The sequence below is a fragment of the Mercenaria mercenaria genome, chromosome 3, assembly GCF_021730395.1.
Source record: "Mercenaria mercenaria strain notata chromosome 3, MADL_Memer_1, whole genome shotgun sequence".
Lineage (NCBI taxonomy): Eukaryota > Metazoa > Mollusca > Bivalvia > Venerida > Veneridae > Mercenaria > Mercenaria mercenaria.
The window spans coordinates 25,195,364-25,212,581 of NC_069363.1; the positions used below are offsets into that span (position 1 = coordinate 25,195,364).

General features: G+C 34.9%; 1 protein-coding gene across 3 annotated transcripts in view; it reads right to left on the bottom strand.

Moving 5' to 3' along the window:
• The window catches only part of LOC123525237 (cAMP-dependent protein kinase catalytic subunit 1), a 290,456-nt gene that overhangs the window by 73,192 nt on the left and 200,046 nt on the right, over positions 1-17,218 (bottom strand). For 2 of the 3 annotated variants that reach the window (XM_045304109.2, XM_045304107.2), the window contains exon 5: positions 16,323-16,517. In XM_045304109.2, coding sequence (XP_045160044.1) covers positions 16,323-16,461 — 139 coding nt within the window. In that variant the 5' untranslated portion in view covers positions 16,462-16,517. Of the gene's footprint in view, positions 1-2,824; positions 3,455-16,322; positions 16,518-17,218 lie in introns of those variants that run through there. The other variant, XM_045304112.2, reaches the window with a different exon arrangement.

Genomic DNA, 17,218 nt, shown 5'->3' on the forward strand with positions numbered 1-17,218 from the left:
CTGCGCTTGACCACCGGAAGGCAATGGTACGATGGTGAAAATGCGATGGTACGATGGTGATAATGCGATGGTACGATGGTGAAATGCGATGGTACGATGATACGATAGTGAAAACGCGATGGCATGATGATACGTGGTGAAAACGCGATGGTACGATGATGAAAACGCGATACTACATCAACATTTCACCATCGTACGATCGCACCATCGCGATTTCATCATCGTACCATCGCATTTTCACCATCGTACCATCGTTGTATCATCATCGTGCCATCGAGCCATCGCGTTTTCGTCATCGTACCATCGTGCATCGTGGTTTAGTATTTAATAAAAAGTCACGATTGTTCCAAACGGAACACCGTGCGCAGACGGTACTTCATGATAACATGATAATCACAGAGCGGTGCTTCGACAACACGATGACGAAGAATCGATATTGCTTCGCACATGTCATCGTGTCATCGTTCCATCGCTTTATAACAATTGCGCTATCGTACTGCCGTATAATCACCATTGTACCATCAACTTCGCTTCATTACCGTCTCGCCATCGCAGTTTTCTGTCTGACATGCACCATGAAGAATGAGTTCGACATAAGTATTAAAGAGCATTTTTCGTTTAAAAATTGCTCATTTTCAAACAAAAGTTCCCACAACTTGAGGAACTATTGAAGTACTACAAAACAAATGTTTCGGTCGTGAAATGATACAGTAAAAGCCGACACAATTATATGCTATATCTGAAACGGAAAAGAGTACTTGAATAGCTATCAATTAGGCTAAATGTAGATTATACATGAAATGAAAAATGCATATCGCTACATGTATAGACAAAAAAGTAACTTGATAGCTATGCCGGACAGTCTGATTTAGGTTAGAAACATATTCAATCGCTATTTTGGCAAGGATTTTAGTATTCTGAACGTAACAGCTACTAACACAGTTAAGATATTTTGCCCAAATATGACTAAACAGGCAAGAAGTAACGTACCTGTCATTAAAACAAAAATGCTTACATTGACTTAATACGGAAACTGAAAAAATACAGCAAATGTATCTTTTTTTTTCATAAAAAGTGCATATGATTAAATTAACGGGCTGAGCAACATTGACTGGCCGGTATTACTGAATACTAGGTTCAGAACTGTTTACGTGGAATTAAGAAATTTTCCCTAGGCAGTGGTGGATACGCTAGGTAAAGGTGAAGTCGAACAGTTAGACTTATGACAGGAAAAATATTTCTAATGTATAAAGGTAAAGGTCAAAAGTTTTTTCCTTATTTTATTAACTTTTATGTATATCAATGTTACTCCCTGCATAACAATTCACAGGTGTTACTTCCCGCACAAATATTCTCAGGTGTTACTCCCTGTATAACAATTCACATGTGTTACTTCCCGCACAAATATTCTCAGGTGTTACTCCCTGCACAACAATTCGCAGGTGTTACTCTCTGCAGTGTTACTTTGATCACGTGACACAACTATACAGATATATACGAACATTTATTGAACCATTATTGTTGATCTCATTCCGGACGTGAAACACGTGCCTGGGTCCGTATTTCCCAAGCATTCTGTGCCTGAAACTAGCACTCACTTGCTTTATTTTAAGGCAACAAAAGGAGTTATATCATGATGATGGCTCTATAAAAGACAGCAAAATTTCAGGTTATGGATAGCACACATGAAGAAAACTGACATTTTGGATAAATGTCTCAATTGTTGCCAGTTAAATCGAGAGAAGTAACTATTTAAGCATGACATAATCAGTTTATGTCCTTTTCGATTTTGTTAGCTGTTTTGATAATGAAACTTTTAAAGACTCCGCTGTCGTGAAAGTGAAACGACTAAAGACTAAGAAGTCGTAGCAGTGAAACGAATATATCCTGAGTTGTCATCATAATAGAACAGTCAATTGTGATAACAAAACGACTGAAGACTCAGCTGTAATGATAATGAAACGAATACTCATTTGCCATGATACTGGAACGACTAGCGACGCAGTTGTCGCGATAATGAAACGATTAAAGACTCAGCTGTAAGGATAATGAAACGAATACTCATTTGCCATGATAATGGAACGACTAGAGACGCAGTTGTCGCGATAATGAAACGACTAAAGACTCAGCTGTAATGATAATGAAACGAATACTCATTTGCCATGATAATGGAACGACCAAAGACGCGGTTGTCGCGATAATGAAACGACTAAGGACTCAGCTGTAATGATAATGAAACGAATACTCATTTGCCATGATAATGGAACGACTAAAGACGCGGTTGTCGCGATAATGAAACGACTAAGGACTCAGCTGTAATGATAATGAAACGAATACTCATTTGTCATGATAATGGAACGACTAAAGACGCGGTTGTCGCGATAGTGAAACGACTAAGGACTCAGCTGTAATGATAATATGATAATGAAACGACTAAAGAATCAGTTTTCGTAGTAATGAAACGACGAAAGACTTGATAACAAAAATAAAGATTTGTGTACCACATTTACGTAGCATAAACATGACATATATTAAAGCATATGAACGTTATGAATACATTATGACATATGATTTGTATTTGGAGGGCGTTAGAGATAGGGGAAATAACACTGTGTGTGCAACCATAATTATGTAACTAAAAACATTATGCCTTTGCAAAATGCTACAAAACAAACAATCTTCCATCCTCTTCCCCGACTTACAGTTATATATCAATAGTTGGTATCAACTAAACGTTTACCTATACAATAGAAACTCAGAAAAATAGATCATTTCCTTGTTTTACATATATAAGGTGTCTTTACAGAAGTAAGCAAATACTTACAAAATTCTGCCTCCTTCGCTTGTTTCTGTTCCAGATCAACCTTTTCCGCCATTATTTCAAAGACTGCACAGTTATCCAAATAGAAAAGTTACATATATCTCCAAAAACTTGGACGATGTTATGATATTTTTCTTTGAATTGAAACGAGTGCACGCTGGCCTAGTTCCAACAAGCATGCGGCGATAGCTCAGAAACTTACTATAAATCCGTTTTCAATGTTTACTCTTGAAAATAAGCTGGAAAACTACCTTTTTACTTATCACAGAAGCTAAACATTTCTGTGGGGAAAAATAAGGATTTTAAGACATTATGATGCATTAAAAATCTATAAGCTATAATACATTGATATATATATATATATTTCCATAAATAAAATTACAACTTTCGCCTAATGTCCTGTACACACAGTAATCATGTATTAAATTCACATTTATCACAGTGCAGTAATTGGCTATTAATGCAAAATTGTCTGATAAAATAGATTAGTTTAGAATAGCGACATTTGGCAAATGTTAACACACACTAGCAGTCTTAAGTGCCTCTGTTACTAAAAATAGCCACTGCTCCTGGTACCAATTGCAAATCCGCAATGCAAATATCCGGAATTTACAAATTCTTGACTTTAAATCGAGCAATTATAAAAATCCTCCTTAAACATCAATCCTCGAGCCTAGCTGTCGCATAAGTAGTAAATCTAGTATGAACAGATATCAAACACCACTTTCGACTGATAAAAAGGTCGTATGTACATTTCCTACTAAAATCTCAGTGAATTGTATTCTATCCAGGAATTTGCGCGATGTTATCTTCTCCGTGGAGCTTGTATACATACAGTTTATAACCTTTAATAACCTTTAAATGACATCGAAAGTGATAATTTAAAATCGAACACACTTAAATTAACTGAATGAAAGTACTGAATAAAAATGTTGTACCATTTCCTTTAAAGCAATATATACATATTAATGTATACGTATTTTAAATTCAAAAGATACTACATTAATAAGTGTAATAAATAATGTCAACTCTGGGTCGAAATGTTCCTTACTATAGAATTGGCAAGGATAAGACTGGAATAAATTCTTTAAAATAACCCTTGATGTGACAGCTGCATGAAGCATTGAAAATGTTACTATTCATTAATAGAATACATGCATAGCAATGTCAGTGTGATTACTACATGTAGTTTGTTAATTAACATGAAATACCGGCACAACAATACGAACGAATGAAAATATATATCCTTCAATATAATGAATAAATTTCAACACATAAGGATACTTCGAAAGCGTGTGGTATATTAGTTGGTGGGAATATATGTCTTTTCTCCTAAAAGTATAAAAGTAAACATTTTAAAACGGCAAGTATGACTCGCTGTGACTATGAAATAAACCGTGGTTCTATATTATGCTAACAAGTCCAACTGAATTATAAACTTCATGGTGGTTCTACACTGTACTAACAAGATAGTCCAACAGAATTGTAAGCTTTATGGTACTAACAAGATAGTCCAACAGAATTACTAACAAGATAGTCCAACATAATTATAAGCTTTATATTACTAACAAGATAGTCCAACAGAATTTTAAGCTTTATGGTACTAACAAGATAGTCCAACAGAATAACTAACAATATAGTCCAACAGAATTATAAGCTTTATTGTACTAACAAGACAGTCCAACAGAATTATAAGCTTTATGGTACTAACATGACAGTCCAACAAAATTATAAGCTTAATGGTACTAACAAGATAGTCCAACAGAATTATAAGCTTTATGGTACTAACATGATAGTCCAACAGAATTATAAGCTTTATGGTACTAACAAGACAGTCCAACAAAATTATAAGCGTTATGGTACTAACAAGACAGTCCATCATAATTATAAGCTTTATGGTACTAACAAGAAAGTCCAACAGAATTATAATCTTTATGGTACTAACAAGACAGTCCAACAGAATTATACGCTTTATGGTACTAACAAGATAGTCCAACAGAATTATAAGCTTTATGGTACTAACAAGACAGTCCAACAGAATTATAAGCTTTATGGTACTAACAAGATGGTCCAATGAATTATGAATTTCATAGTGATTCTATGTTATACTAACAGTACAGTCCGCTTGAATTATGAACTAATGACGGTTTTGTATTACCATGTTACTAAAAGGATAGTTCACTTGAATTATGAACTAATGATAGTTCTGAAGAATTTTAACAGTTTAGTTCCCTTGAAGTTTCTACTCCGAATCATGACTATCATACATTTACTGAATGATTTACAAAAAGGCAGTGTATCAGACAGCTTGAATTATATCCACTGTTTTATTTTTTGTGTCTCGTACTTAAAACAGCGTGCTCGTTTCCTAATTACTGCATGTGAATCTACTGTAAAAAACAGAATTTCGCACCTTACACACTAATGCAAAAGCAATTAGACCTAAGAAAGGACGATAAAATAATTACGAAACAAGAATTTAAAAGAGAATGTGTTCGAAACAATAAGTTAAAATCACTGTTCCAGATATATTTTGTTCTTCAATAGTTCGTCTTCTTAGCTGCACAAAAAACGATGAAACGAATGAAAACAAATCAACTACTTAAAACATATTATCCAAAACAAAACTTATACTTCTGAATTTATCACTTGTGAAACTTAAAGTTTGTACGTTACAAAAACGTGCTCTCAATCATGAAACAAGAGTTTTTACGGAGTGTGAAATTTAAGACAAATAATAATTTATCCATTGAGACGATCACAAAGAATTTGTTATTTTGAGATCACATAACTACATGTAAAGTCTTAATCTATACACTGATATAACTGACTGCTTTCTATGTAAAATCATACGTTCCGCTCCCAATAAAAGGTAGTTACGAGTAATTATATATTTGTGTGCGAAACATAGAAACAAATAATTGTATATTTGAGCCGAAAATAAAACTAACGTGCAAATTAGCTGTCAAAGCGATAAATATATACACCAATAGCTCTTTTACTGAAATATAGTACCTCTGAAAGAAAGTACATTTTTGTTGCACCTCCAGGACTGTAAAATCATTTAATTGCGCAGGCTAAGAAATCGTGTTTTCACCAACATGGCAAAATCGACAACTTAGTAGAACTTTATGAAAGAAATTAAGGGAAACGTTGCTTATATAAATAGTTACAAAGAGATCAGCAAATAAATCTAACGCTAGGAAGTTAACTCGACTGGTTCCTATTTTTCGGATCAATGACAGGAATTGCGGAACCAGGTCAAATTTCGCCACTAACGGAGGTCGAAAAGCGACCCGCGGGCCAGACAACTGAACACGTTTCAATAGTATACCTCATCATACATATCATCGCCTGACGCCTATGGCGATCTTTGTCCTTTTCCGAGAACAAATTCGGGGCATTTATACCATTAACTTGTCTTAGGCCCTACAGCTTTTCCCTGGACCTCGTTCTATATGAAACTGTGCCCCCGTTATTATTAAGTTTACGCTTATCTTCTTGCAGAACACACGTTAACACTTACTGAAAGCCAATGAGTTCGAAGGTCATATGTTTTACTTAATAAATAATCAAGGCCTTCGAGTGGTTTGTCGTCTGATTTATCACGATTCATAGTTTAGATGCGAAGGAACTGAACCACGAGGGCGTTTGTCCGAGTGGTTAAATATCTAAGCATTTGAACGATGAACCGTGGTAAATTAAACGATAAACCACATTTTCATTCTAACATAATCACTGAAATATTTTGATAATAAAATATGCTGGGTTTCATTTATCTTTGAAGTAATGAACACAGGACGTTACTCTGCATTTTGACGTCATAACTGATGTCATAGTGCTCTCATACCGGTCCGCGCGTGCTAGTATACAGAACTAAACTTTGTTCAATCAAATCGAGCCATGTTAGAATGCTATATTGATCTATGTACCTACAGGTAACACTAGCAACAAGATAAAAAAAATTTGTCAAATGGAGCTATAGAATCTATATTTCTGATGGAATGGAGCCATTTTCACAATATTTTTTTTTTGCAATTGAAACAAAACTTCAGAATCTTTGAACAAATTAAACACTTCCTTGAACATGGTTATTACTTATTACGCCTATAGGATATTCTACATTTACTAAGTAATGACTGCTCTACTTTCAACCCGAAGCAAATCTGCAACAGGACACTTCGTTTTGCAAGATAGAGATATACCATACTCCATTCAAGTTGTTAATATGTTTTCCCACATGTAAAATTCTGACCAACAATCATTTTATTTTTCAAATAACTAAAATAAAAACTTTTACTGAAAAACATTGTTTACGCTATCTGAAAGTCCTGAAAATTTCCATCAACAAAATAAAGCGCGCTGGTGCGCAAAATGACTGAAATTTACATTACACATTTTTTAACAAACCAAAGACAGATATTTCTAAACGTACTACTTTTCCCCTTTGAAGTTTTTTTAGAATGGTGCGCTTGAAGAATGGCAGGACTTACAGTCTTATATTCAGAGAATATTCATGGAAAACCAGTACGTTCAGTTTAAAGACATGAATGTGTCAGCTATTTTTCTTGACCTTGCTTTGCGGAACCTTTTTTTTTGCGGACTTCCATGGTGAATAGATCCGCTGCATGTAGTTAAACCTTTTAATTATTCCTACCTCTTTCATTTGCCACCTGATATCCCTTTTACATGTCCTATTATTGTTCATTAAGCTATTAAGATAAAACTACAAGACAAAACAGATATTCGTAAAATCACTCAACGATACAAAGAAATGAAGGTGAATAGAAAGCCCGGCGATGTCTTCACGAACGTGAAAACGTTAGGATTTTACACGTTTTTTTTTCTTAACAAGAGATCACAGAGTGATCTTGGCGCCCACCAATGTGCCATTTTTGGGTGTTCCAAATTTCAAGACTTATTGACTAGCTCAAGGTCAAATTTCATTTCCGTACAAAACACTGTGCATGTGGTCCAAATTCGAAAGCTGTAGCTTGAGAAATGTGAAAGTAGGTCACTAGGTCAATTTCAAGGACAAAATTCTTTGTACACAAAACTATGCATGTGCATCAAGTTTGAAGGCTGTAGTTTGAGAAATTTGAAAGTAGGTCTCTAGGTCAATCTTAAGGTCAAAGTTTATTTCAGCAAACAAAACTATGCAAGTGGTCCAAATTTGAAGGCTGTAGCTTGAAAAATGTGAAAGCAGGTCACCAGGTCAAAATCAAGGTCAAATTACACTTCAGAACACTAATCTATGCATGTGGTCTAAATTTAAAACCTGTACCTTCAGAAATGTGAAAGTAGGTCACTAGGTCAATGTCAAGGTCAAAGTTTGTTTCGGTACACAATCCTATGCATTTGGTCTAAATTTGAAGCCTGTAGCTACAGAAATGTGAAAGTAGGTCACTAGGTCAATCATAAGGTCAAAGTTTGTTTCGGTACACAAAACTATGCATGTGGTCCAAATTTGAAGGCTGTAGCTTGAGAAATGTGAAAGTAGGTCACTAGGTCAAAATCAAAGTCAAATTTCATTTCGGAACACGAAACTATGCATGTGGTCCAAATTTGAAGCCTGTACCTTCAAAAATGTGAAAGTAGGTCACTAGGTCAATGTCAAGGTCAAAGTTTTTTTCAGTGCACAAAACTATGCATGTGGTCCAAATTTGAAGCCTGTAGCTACAGAAATGTGAAAGTATGTCACTAGGTCAAAATCAAGGTCAACTCATGTCAAGGTTCATCTTGCCACTCAAAACCATACATGTGGTTCAAATTTGAATGTTGTAGGTTATTGACAAGAAGATTTTAAAACTTTTCCCTATATAAGTCTATATGAACAATGTGACCCCCAGGGCTGGGCCATATTTGACCCTAGGGGGATAATTTGAACAAACTTGGTAGAGAACCACTAGATGATGCTACATTACAAATGCCAAAGCCCTAGGCTTTGTGGTTTGGACAAGAAGATTTTCAAAGTTTTTCCCTATATAAATCTATGTAAACCATGTGACCCCCGGGGCGGGGCCATATTTGACCCTAGGGGGATAATTTGAACAGTCTTAGTAGAAGACCACTAGATGATGTCACATACAAAATATCGAAGCCCTAGGCCTTGTGGTTTTGAACAGGAGGTTTTTCAAATTTTTTCCCTATATAAGTCTATATAAACTATGTGACCCCTGGGGCGGGGCCATATTAGACCCCAGGGAAATAATTTGAATCATCTTGGTAGAGGACCACTAGATGATGCTTCATACCAAATATCAAAGCCCTAGGCTCTGTGGTTTTAGACAAGAAGATTTTCGAAGTTTTTCCCTATATAAATCTATGTAAATTATAGAAATAAACAAAGGGCCATAACTTACTAAACAATTGTTGAACCAGTCTGATTTTCAGGGGGACACAACTACGGTACCAATACATCATTCTGACAAAGTTTGGTCAAAATCCCCCTAGTAGTTTCTGAGGAGATGCGATAACGAGAAATTGTTAACGGACGGAAGGACGGACGGACGGACGGACGGAAGGACGACGGACCACGGACGCAGAGTGATTTGAATAGCCCACCATCTGATGATGGTGGGCTAAAAAGTGAACTCGTGAAGCATGAAATCTTGAATTTAACGGTTTCACGACTTTACGAGTTCATAATGTTATGTGATGTCGTGAAGTGTGAAATCATGACCTATATGTACTTCGAAATTTCAAGTCAAAGTTGTGAAGTGTCAAATAGTGAATGTACCATTGGTGGCTATAAACAGCTCACGAAGTTATTATTTTCAAACAGTTACTGGCAGAAGGCGAAGAAATTCAGTTCTGATGAAAATACTGATTATACTCTAGGCATTAGCACGAGGCTACCAACAAGCAGAATTAAAAACTTTTCTTTACCCTTTCTATTGTGAAAGTGTTAATTATCACAAAATTTGTCAATATTTTAAATGATATCTTTACTTACTGTTCTCTTTGGTGCTGCAGATAGCAACCGTGAAAAAAATAAAATGAAATAACCCAGACATGTTAATCGTATTTAAGGTAAACGATTTGTTAAACAAGTAAAATGTATTTACATCCATCAGGATAATTTATTTTAAGACTAGGTCTGTTATTTCTATTCCTGTTTCTGAGAGGAAAATTATCTAGTTTTTGTTATAAATGTTGCCCAGGTAACGACAGCACGTACATTTATACACGAACTTTTTTCGCTCAGGTATATTTAACAGAGAAAGTTCAGTGAAGGTGTATGCACGAAGATGCATTATAATGTTTTAACAAACCAACGATGCGGTACGAGATACAGTCAAGATGCAAAATGCAAATTTCATGACATACTAATATAATCAGTCTCTGTACTTGCCTTCAGCTATCTAATAAAATATATGATGATTTTTCATTTCCCTTCTCACAACATAACCGTACTGACTAGAAGAAAGCTTCTCCTAAATTTATTATGACTATCTTTGTTGCGGTTTGATAAACTCCCACAAAAAATTGTATTCTATTTCATGTTTTTCAGTGAACTTTGAAATATAAAGTTCAAACAGAATTACAAAATGGTCAAAACAGCTTCAAAGTCTTAAAAGACAAGAAATAAAAGGAAAAGTTGTTTGCTTTTTTTTTTAAATGTAAGACCAAACATCTTTCAAATTTACATTTTTATATTTGTAAAATTATAACTCACTTTCAATCTAACAAGTTTATTTTCTCTACAGATTCATAGGTTATGTACGCTATAAAATATTGTTGTTGTTGTTGTTGTTTTTGCTGCCATTAAATAAAGGTATCACTAGCTTCTAACAATGTTCGTTGAGTAAATTGCTTCCTTTTATCTTCAAAATCAAACTTTAATCAAACGGTTATCGAACTCCTGGCGCAAGGGAAACAAACACTCCTATCCGAGAATAAGCAGAACATACAGAGTGATCTTTCTTCCATAAACTCGATATCGGTGGAGACAGCGAGTGAATAGATTAAGCATAGTATCTAAAATGGTACGCCAGGAAGAAAATGATCAAGCAAATAACAGAATTGTAAAAACGGAACAGATACTAGAATTACTCTTACAGTCATCGTATACAGACAACAATCTCTTTTTTAGTTTTTGAAGCACAGCTGTCGATAAATGTCTGAAACTCCATTTTTACGGTAAGAAAATAACCAGAATATTTCTGTTGTAACATTTGTAAGAACAAGACCTTCACATTTGTACACTTAGAATTCTGCGGCAATTCAACTGACTACATGTTATTATTATCTTGTTCGAACTATCGGCGGTAACACAAAATGCTATTAGGTTATTACGACCAGAGAGAGAGAGAATGTGACTGACAGATACAGAGAGACCATTACCGCTCAGACCAATTGACAATTTTCAATTTTCAGCTGTGTGGCTGATTAATCAATTTTGAGAGAGAAAACTCAGTCACGAACAGGCCTACATTTGTCTTTGACCAATGGATAATTACATTTTCCAATTTTCTATGAGGAAGAGGAAGGGTTTTATCCTGTCAGTAAGCGATATTACACATGTTCTCGACGGAAATTAAATTCTCAAACACACTCGTTACCAACTGAATGGTTTCAGTTATATTTTAAGGCACACTCAGCTGTCGGGATTCTTCGCAGTAATTTTCCGAATCATTAATATTCATGTCTTACAATTTCTTTAAAATAACTTCATTTTTTAACTGATTCAGAATATTTAGTCTTTTGATATAACTGGTAGCACGAAATGTGATGACTGTTGTAACAGCTCACACTTATATAATTACAAAACTGACTTCGAAATTAATCTTTGGGATATTTTAACATATTGCAAAATTTGATTTTGTTTCGGATATATACCCCGTCCCGAGATCAGATATATCTTTCTTCAGTCTAGAAATAATAATAATAATGATAAAATTTTGTTGGTTTCAGTGTTTACTCGATAAAAACATCGCTACGTAATAGGGTATTCCATTAACTTGACCCGAAACAGGTGAAGCAAATGACCTTATTTTCCGCATCACCTAATAATAAACGCATGCACAAATCTTTTCAACAGAACAAAGTTGTCAAAAATTCCTGAGACGCATATTTCACAGATATGTCAAAGAAATCCATTTTTGATTTGTAAATTAAAGTTTGATGCACAGATCAGAAATAATCTAATTTATGTTCGCACGACTGTAAAAAATAGGGCGTGAGATAATTTGGACAGAAAGTCTCACAGAGAGGTGATTTTCATAAAGAAATACAAGTCTGAAGCTTTAATGTTAATATGCGAACACAAGAGATGTTACCATGTTTTTGCATTAATGTTTGCCCTATGTGCCCTCCAAAGTTGTTATCCGCTAAGACAGCGCGAAACTGATGTGTATTCATACAAAAATAAATCAACATGTATGATAGTTTTAAACTAATCTGTTTGTTCCGAAACAGGAATAACCGTGCTTTTAATTGAATAGAGGCTAGTATGTCGTACACTGACTTCCCGTGCACAAGCATTCAGACTGGACATGTATCTTCGCCGATCAGCCGGTCTCATATAAACGTGAAATTCTAAGTTTATCAAGAAACTGCGAAATTCAAACCTCATGCTGAATCAGATTCGGTCGAATTATTACTTTATTCTGTCAAATGTAGTCAGTCACATCCAAGCAATATTTCACAACATTTTTCACGTTTTGTATATATTCTACAAGAGATTTATTTACGGTACAACCCATTATACTCAGTTAGAACTGAAATGTTAGAAATACATGGATTTTTTTTATTGATGTTTATCAATAAATATAACCTCTCACCTTTAATATGAAAGTACATGTACTTGAAAATCGAATATTTCTTTTCATTTATAAAATAGAATTTCTAGTGTGTATGTGTACAGCATCTGTATTTGATAGATACACGGATATTTCAACGATCTTACCAAAAAGGCAAGTTTTAAAGCTGACTGCAGCTTCTGAATTCATTTATGTTGCGCATCTAAGACAGGCAAGTTTCGAACTTGCATTTCTAATGAATTTCGACTTAATTGATATAGTTAATAACTTTAAGGAGAGGACAACCGTAAGCTGTTATAGCTTTCTGTCCAATTCCTTAACTAATGTTTTGTAAATGTTTCATGAATTTCTGAAATAAAATATGTTTAAACAAACTTAATACAAGCAAATTCGATGAATTGGAATCCCCCGCCGACAGGGTCAGAGTTGAGGAACGGCAAAAAAATATATCCAGCAAAAAGTTAAGAATGTTACCAAGAAGCAAATAATTTCATTAGTCAAAATCAAATTAAAAGAAAATGAATGGTTTGTTTGGGTGGGGGGGGGGGGGGGGGGGGGTGAGGATACAACAGTTGATTATGTTGATTACATGTTGATTATAAATATTGATAGAAAATGAAAAATAAATAAAAAAATGGGGGGGGGGGGGGGGGGGGGGGGGGGACCAAGGTAAGGTGGTGACCAGGTGTAGGTACACAACATCGCATGTTTATAATAAATGTTCATGGAAAAGAATGAAAGAAGTTTAATGAAATTCTTCCAATTGGTTGGTTTGTTATGTACAGATCTGTGGACTTTTAAACAATTAAAGGGCAATAACTATATGGAAAATTGACCAATCAAAAAAAAAAACTTGAAGGGCATCGTCGCAGTATCTTGGTTCATGTCTGTTTCAAGTTTGATGAAATTCTACCTGCTAGTTACTGAGAAATGGCTGCAGACAGACATTTTTCATTTAATCAAGGGCAATAACTCTGACGGAAATTGACCTATCAAAAAAAAAACAAACTTGACGGGCATCAGCACAGTATCTTGGTTCATGTCTATTTCAAATTTGATGAAATTCTACCTGTTAGTTACTGAGAAATGGCTGCAGACGGACATTTTTTATTAAATCAAGGGCAATAACTCTGAGGGAAATTGACCAATCAAAAAAAAACTTGACGGGCATCATCGCAGTATGTTGGTTCATGTTTATTTTAAGTTTCATGAAATTCTACCAAGCAGTTCCTGAGAAATGGCTGCGGACGGACGGACGGACTGACGGACTGACGGACGGACAACGCCATTTCAATACCCCCCTCCCGATTTCATCGGCGGGGGATAATAAGAAAATCTAACTTCTATTAAGCGCTAAGTGAACAAAAACACATGTAAATGACGTAATATTAAAATTTTAAATAAATCTGTTTCTTTTAAGGGCCACTAATGACCAAAGGTTCGACATGTAACCAATGCAAGTTTAGCTCGCCAATCTTGCTTTATCATGGCAACCCACGTGACTTCGTTATTGTACACACGGGTTCAAGTAACATTTGTGTTTATATCTTTTTCATTACTTGAAGGATTTTAATAAGCATAAAAGCGCGGAAGACAAGAAAACCAGCGCTTCCCCCGGCACAAAGCGTCTGTCACACATTCTCAATACTTTCTTCGAATACTTCCCCAAATCCCAGAGTGCACGTTATCTACACACATTTTTGTCCATCAAAAATAAAAATGGGATAGTGTTTGAGAAAAGTATCGAGTCTGGCAGACGTTTTTTGCTGAGGACAGCAGAGCACTCTTTTTTCCTGTCTTCGACGCTTTTTATATTATCAAATCCTGTCAAGTAATAAGGAACTTATAAGCAAATGATTGGTGTTACCTGAACGGAGCGATTTCCCCGTGTGTACAATACCGAAATGTCACGTGCGTTGGCACCCTGATTAAAACTGAGATCATAAAATACGAGACGGTGGTTTAGAAAGAAATATATATAGTTGCAACGTGCATCATGTCTTATATTTTTTTATTTATTAACATGATACGTCAGCATGTTTCCCTGTAACATTTCTTTTGCGGTAAGCTTGTAATTCCCAAAAACTATGGTTCGCCTTAATATAACTGAAATTATTCCCGCACTATTATTATCACTTAATACTATGTTGTAACAATAATATTTTCTGTATCATCGGCAGCTAAACTTCGGGCGGGTTCGTGCGTTTCCGCACGCGTCCGGAAATACCACGGACACGGCAAATAAAGAAATAATACAAATATCACCAACTTTTAAACGTCTAGGGAAGCAAGAAGACATTAAAATAATTTCAAAATAAAAACATATATAAAAAGTTTATTGTCTATAGAATACTTCAACAGGATAATAAATATTCTTAATATATGAATAAAGTGGCTACATGGAAAAGAATAAGATACGTATCACAGATTTTTGCTTATTTTATTCAGTAACTATATGCCGTTAACAGAGACTGATAGTGATGTTTTTTAATCGCCAAGGGAAGCATTAATTCTTCATTTTAGATAAATAATTTTTATATCTTTGTAAAGAGAAAAGAATGACGAATACTTCAATAGGATAATAAATATTGTGTGTTCATTCTAATTAAAACAATATTTGTTCAAACATTTTTTCCTTCTTTGTTTCTATTGGAAAATATCAACCAGATAAAAATCGATATCGCACTGCCAGGTGATTTCAAGGGGGATAATTTTACCGATAAGACGACAAATTTTACCTAATTGTTGATCATGAGAGCTGAGGACGGACAAGGCACCAGCACAGGACAAAGACACCTTGATCACTACCTTGCTGGTCTGTTTACTGGGATGTACCAAGTGTCTAAAATTGTCGATGACAAATACTAATAGAATGCGCACGCCGCAACCGTAATAAAATACATAATTTGTATGTTGCCTTTTCTAGGATAATAAAACCACAAAGACTTGCCACTGCAAGGGGGGAAAGTATGTCTTGTTTGTAAACAAACATTTCATTAATTACAAGTCAACAGCCGCAGGGTGTTATTTGTGGGTTCAACTGTTATATTTCGATTTATATAGCTTGCAAGTCTATTTGCGGCGCCATAAAACTGTCAGTAATAATTGACAGAATACTTAAAATAAGTGCTTTATTGATATATTTAATGCAAAAGAAATGGGATGTCAATGCAATACTAAAGATAGATGTACAGTTTATGTATATGGCAATTATCTAACCTATACATGTATTCGCATGTCTCTATATCCTTGTCCAGTGTCCAAGATATACAAAGCGGTGTCTAAATGCCTCTGGATTGCCAACAAGCCATATCGGATGTAATATGGCATTCTTTGCTTTCAGAAAACTTCTATCAGAAATGGACCATTTGCTAAATTTGCTTGCGAGACAGTAATTAAGACACGAAAACACTTTCAAGCGCTAGCTGCTAAGAATATTTCAAAATAAATAAGTTTTGTTCATAAGCATCAATGACAGTATGTTTTCACAGCATCAGTAGATTTGATAAGACTTTAACCAGTACCGGTATAAGTATGAGATGATATGACCTATAAAAAGTTCACTTGACCTAATAAACGAGCTCTGTTGCTTCTGTCATAATTTTGACCATATCACTTTTCTTTTTGAAATTCCATGAATACAAGTTTCAGGGATAATTTTACCCCCAACTTCCTTCCTCTTGGAATCATGGGAATACAGTTTTGAAATGGACAATATTTAACATTTCACTACTTACAAAATTCCATTTGTTGTTTTGTGTACCCTTCAGCTCCCCCTGTCTCCTTTTCCTTTTCTTCTTTCTTGGCGGAATCTGTGTGTTTGCTGCCATGGTGACTGTGTTGTTTACCGAATATTTTATGTATGATATCCGCCATGATGGACGGAATTTTGCGTCGTATTGAATTCCCACCTCACACCAAGCACTTCCTTTCTGAAATAAACATAAGTAATTTAAAATGATACAAACTGGTCATTCAATAACTGTCCACCTGTTAATATTTGACGTTAATATAAGTCTATAAATACTACCGACCTATAGCTATTATCTAGTTATTTCCGAGTAATCACATTCACTATATATCATGTACGGACAGATAAAAAACGTTTATTTTCGTTTATTTTCTGTTCTGTTCTGTAAAAAAAACCATTGGCGTAACGATATCAAGGATGGCCCGTTCCGCGAAACTGCACGCGCAATCTGACGCTATTCATAAAAAACATGGACAGAATGGTGTCATTCGAAAAATTCTTCCAAACTTTGACGTCAAAATTTCGAAAACAATGTAGTTAAAACTATTTTTTCTGACGATTAAGATGAAATCTGAATCGACACGACTATATGAATTTTCACTGGATTTAACAATATTTCAAATAAGAATCAGGAACTGTATTTTTATTGGAAGGCGAATTACAACTGAACGTGGTCGGGTCTTTTTGGCTGTTCTATTTAGAAAGATAGATAAGTCTTTTATTACAGTGACATTTGTACATCATAGCAAATAGAACAGAATATCATACAAATGAAATATAATACAACCGGCCCGATGGGCCTATAAGTAACTTTTTACAAAACAATAGAAGTTGCTGATCTGAAAAGCAATGTAGGCCTATGGACAATTTAAGTAATTACAG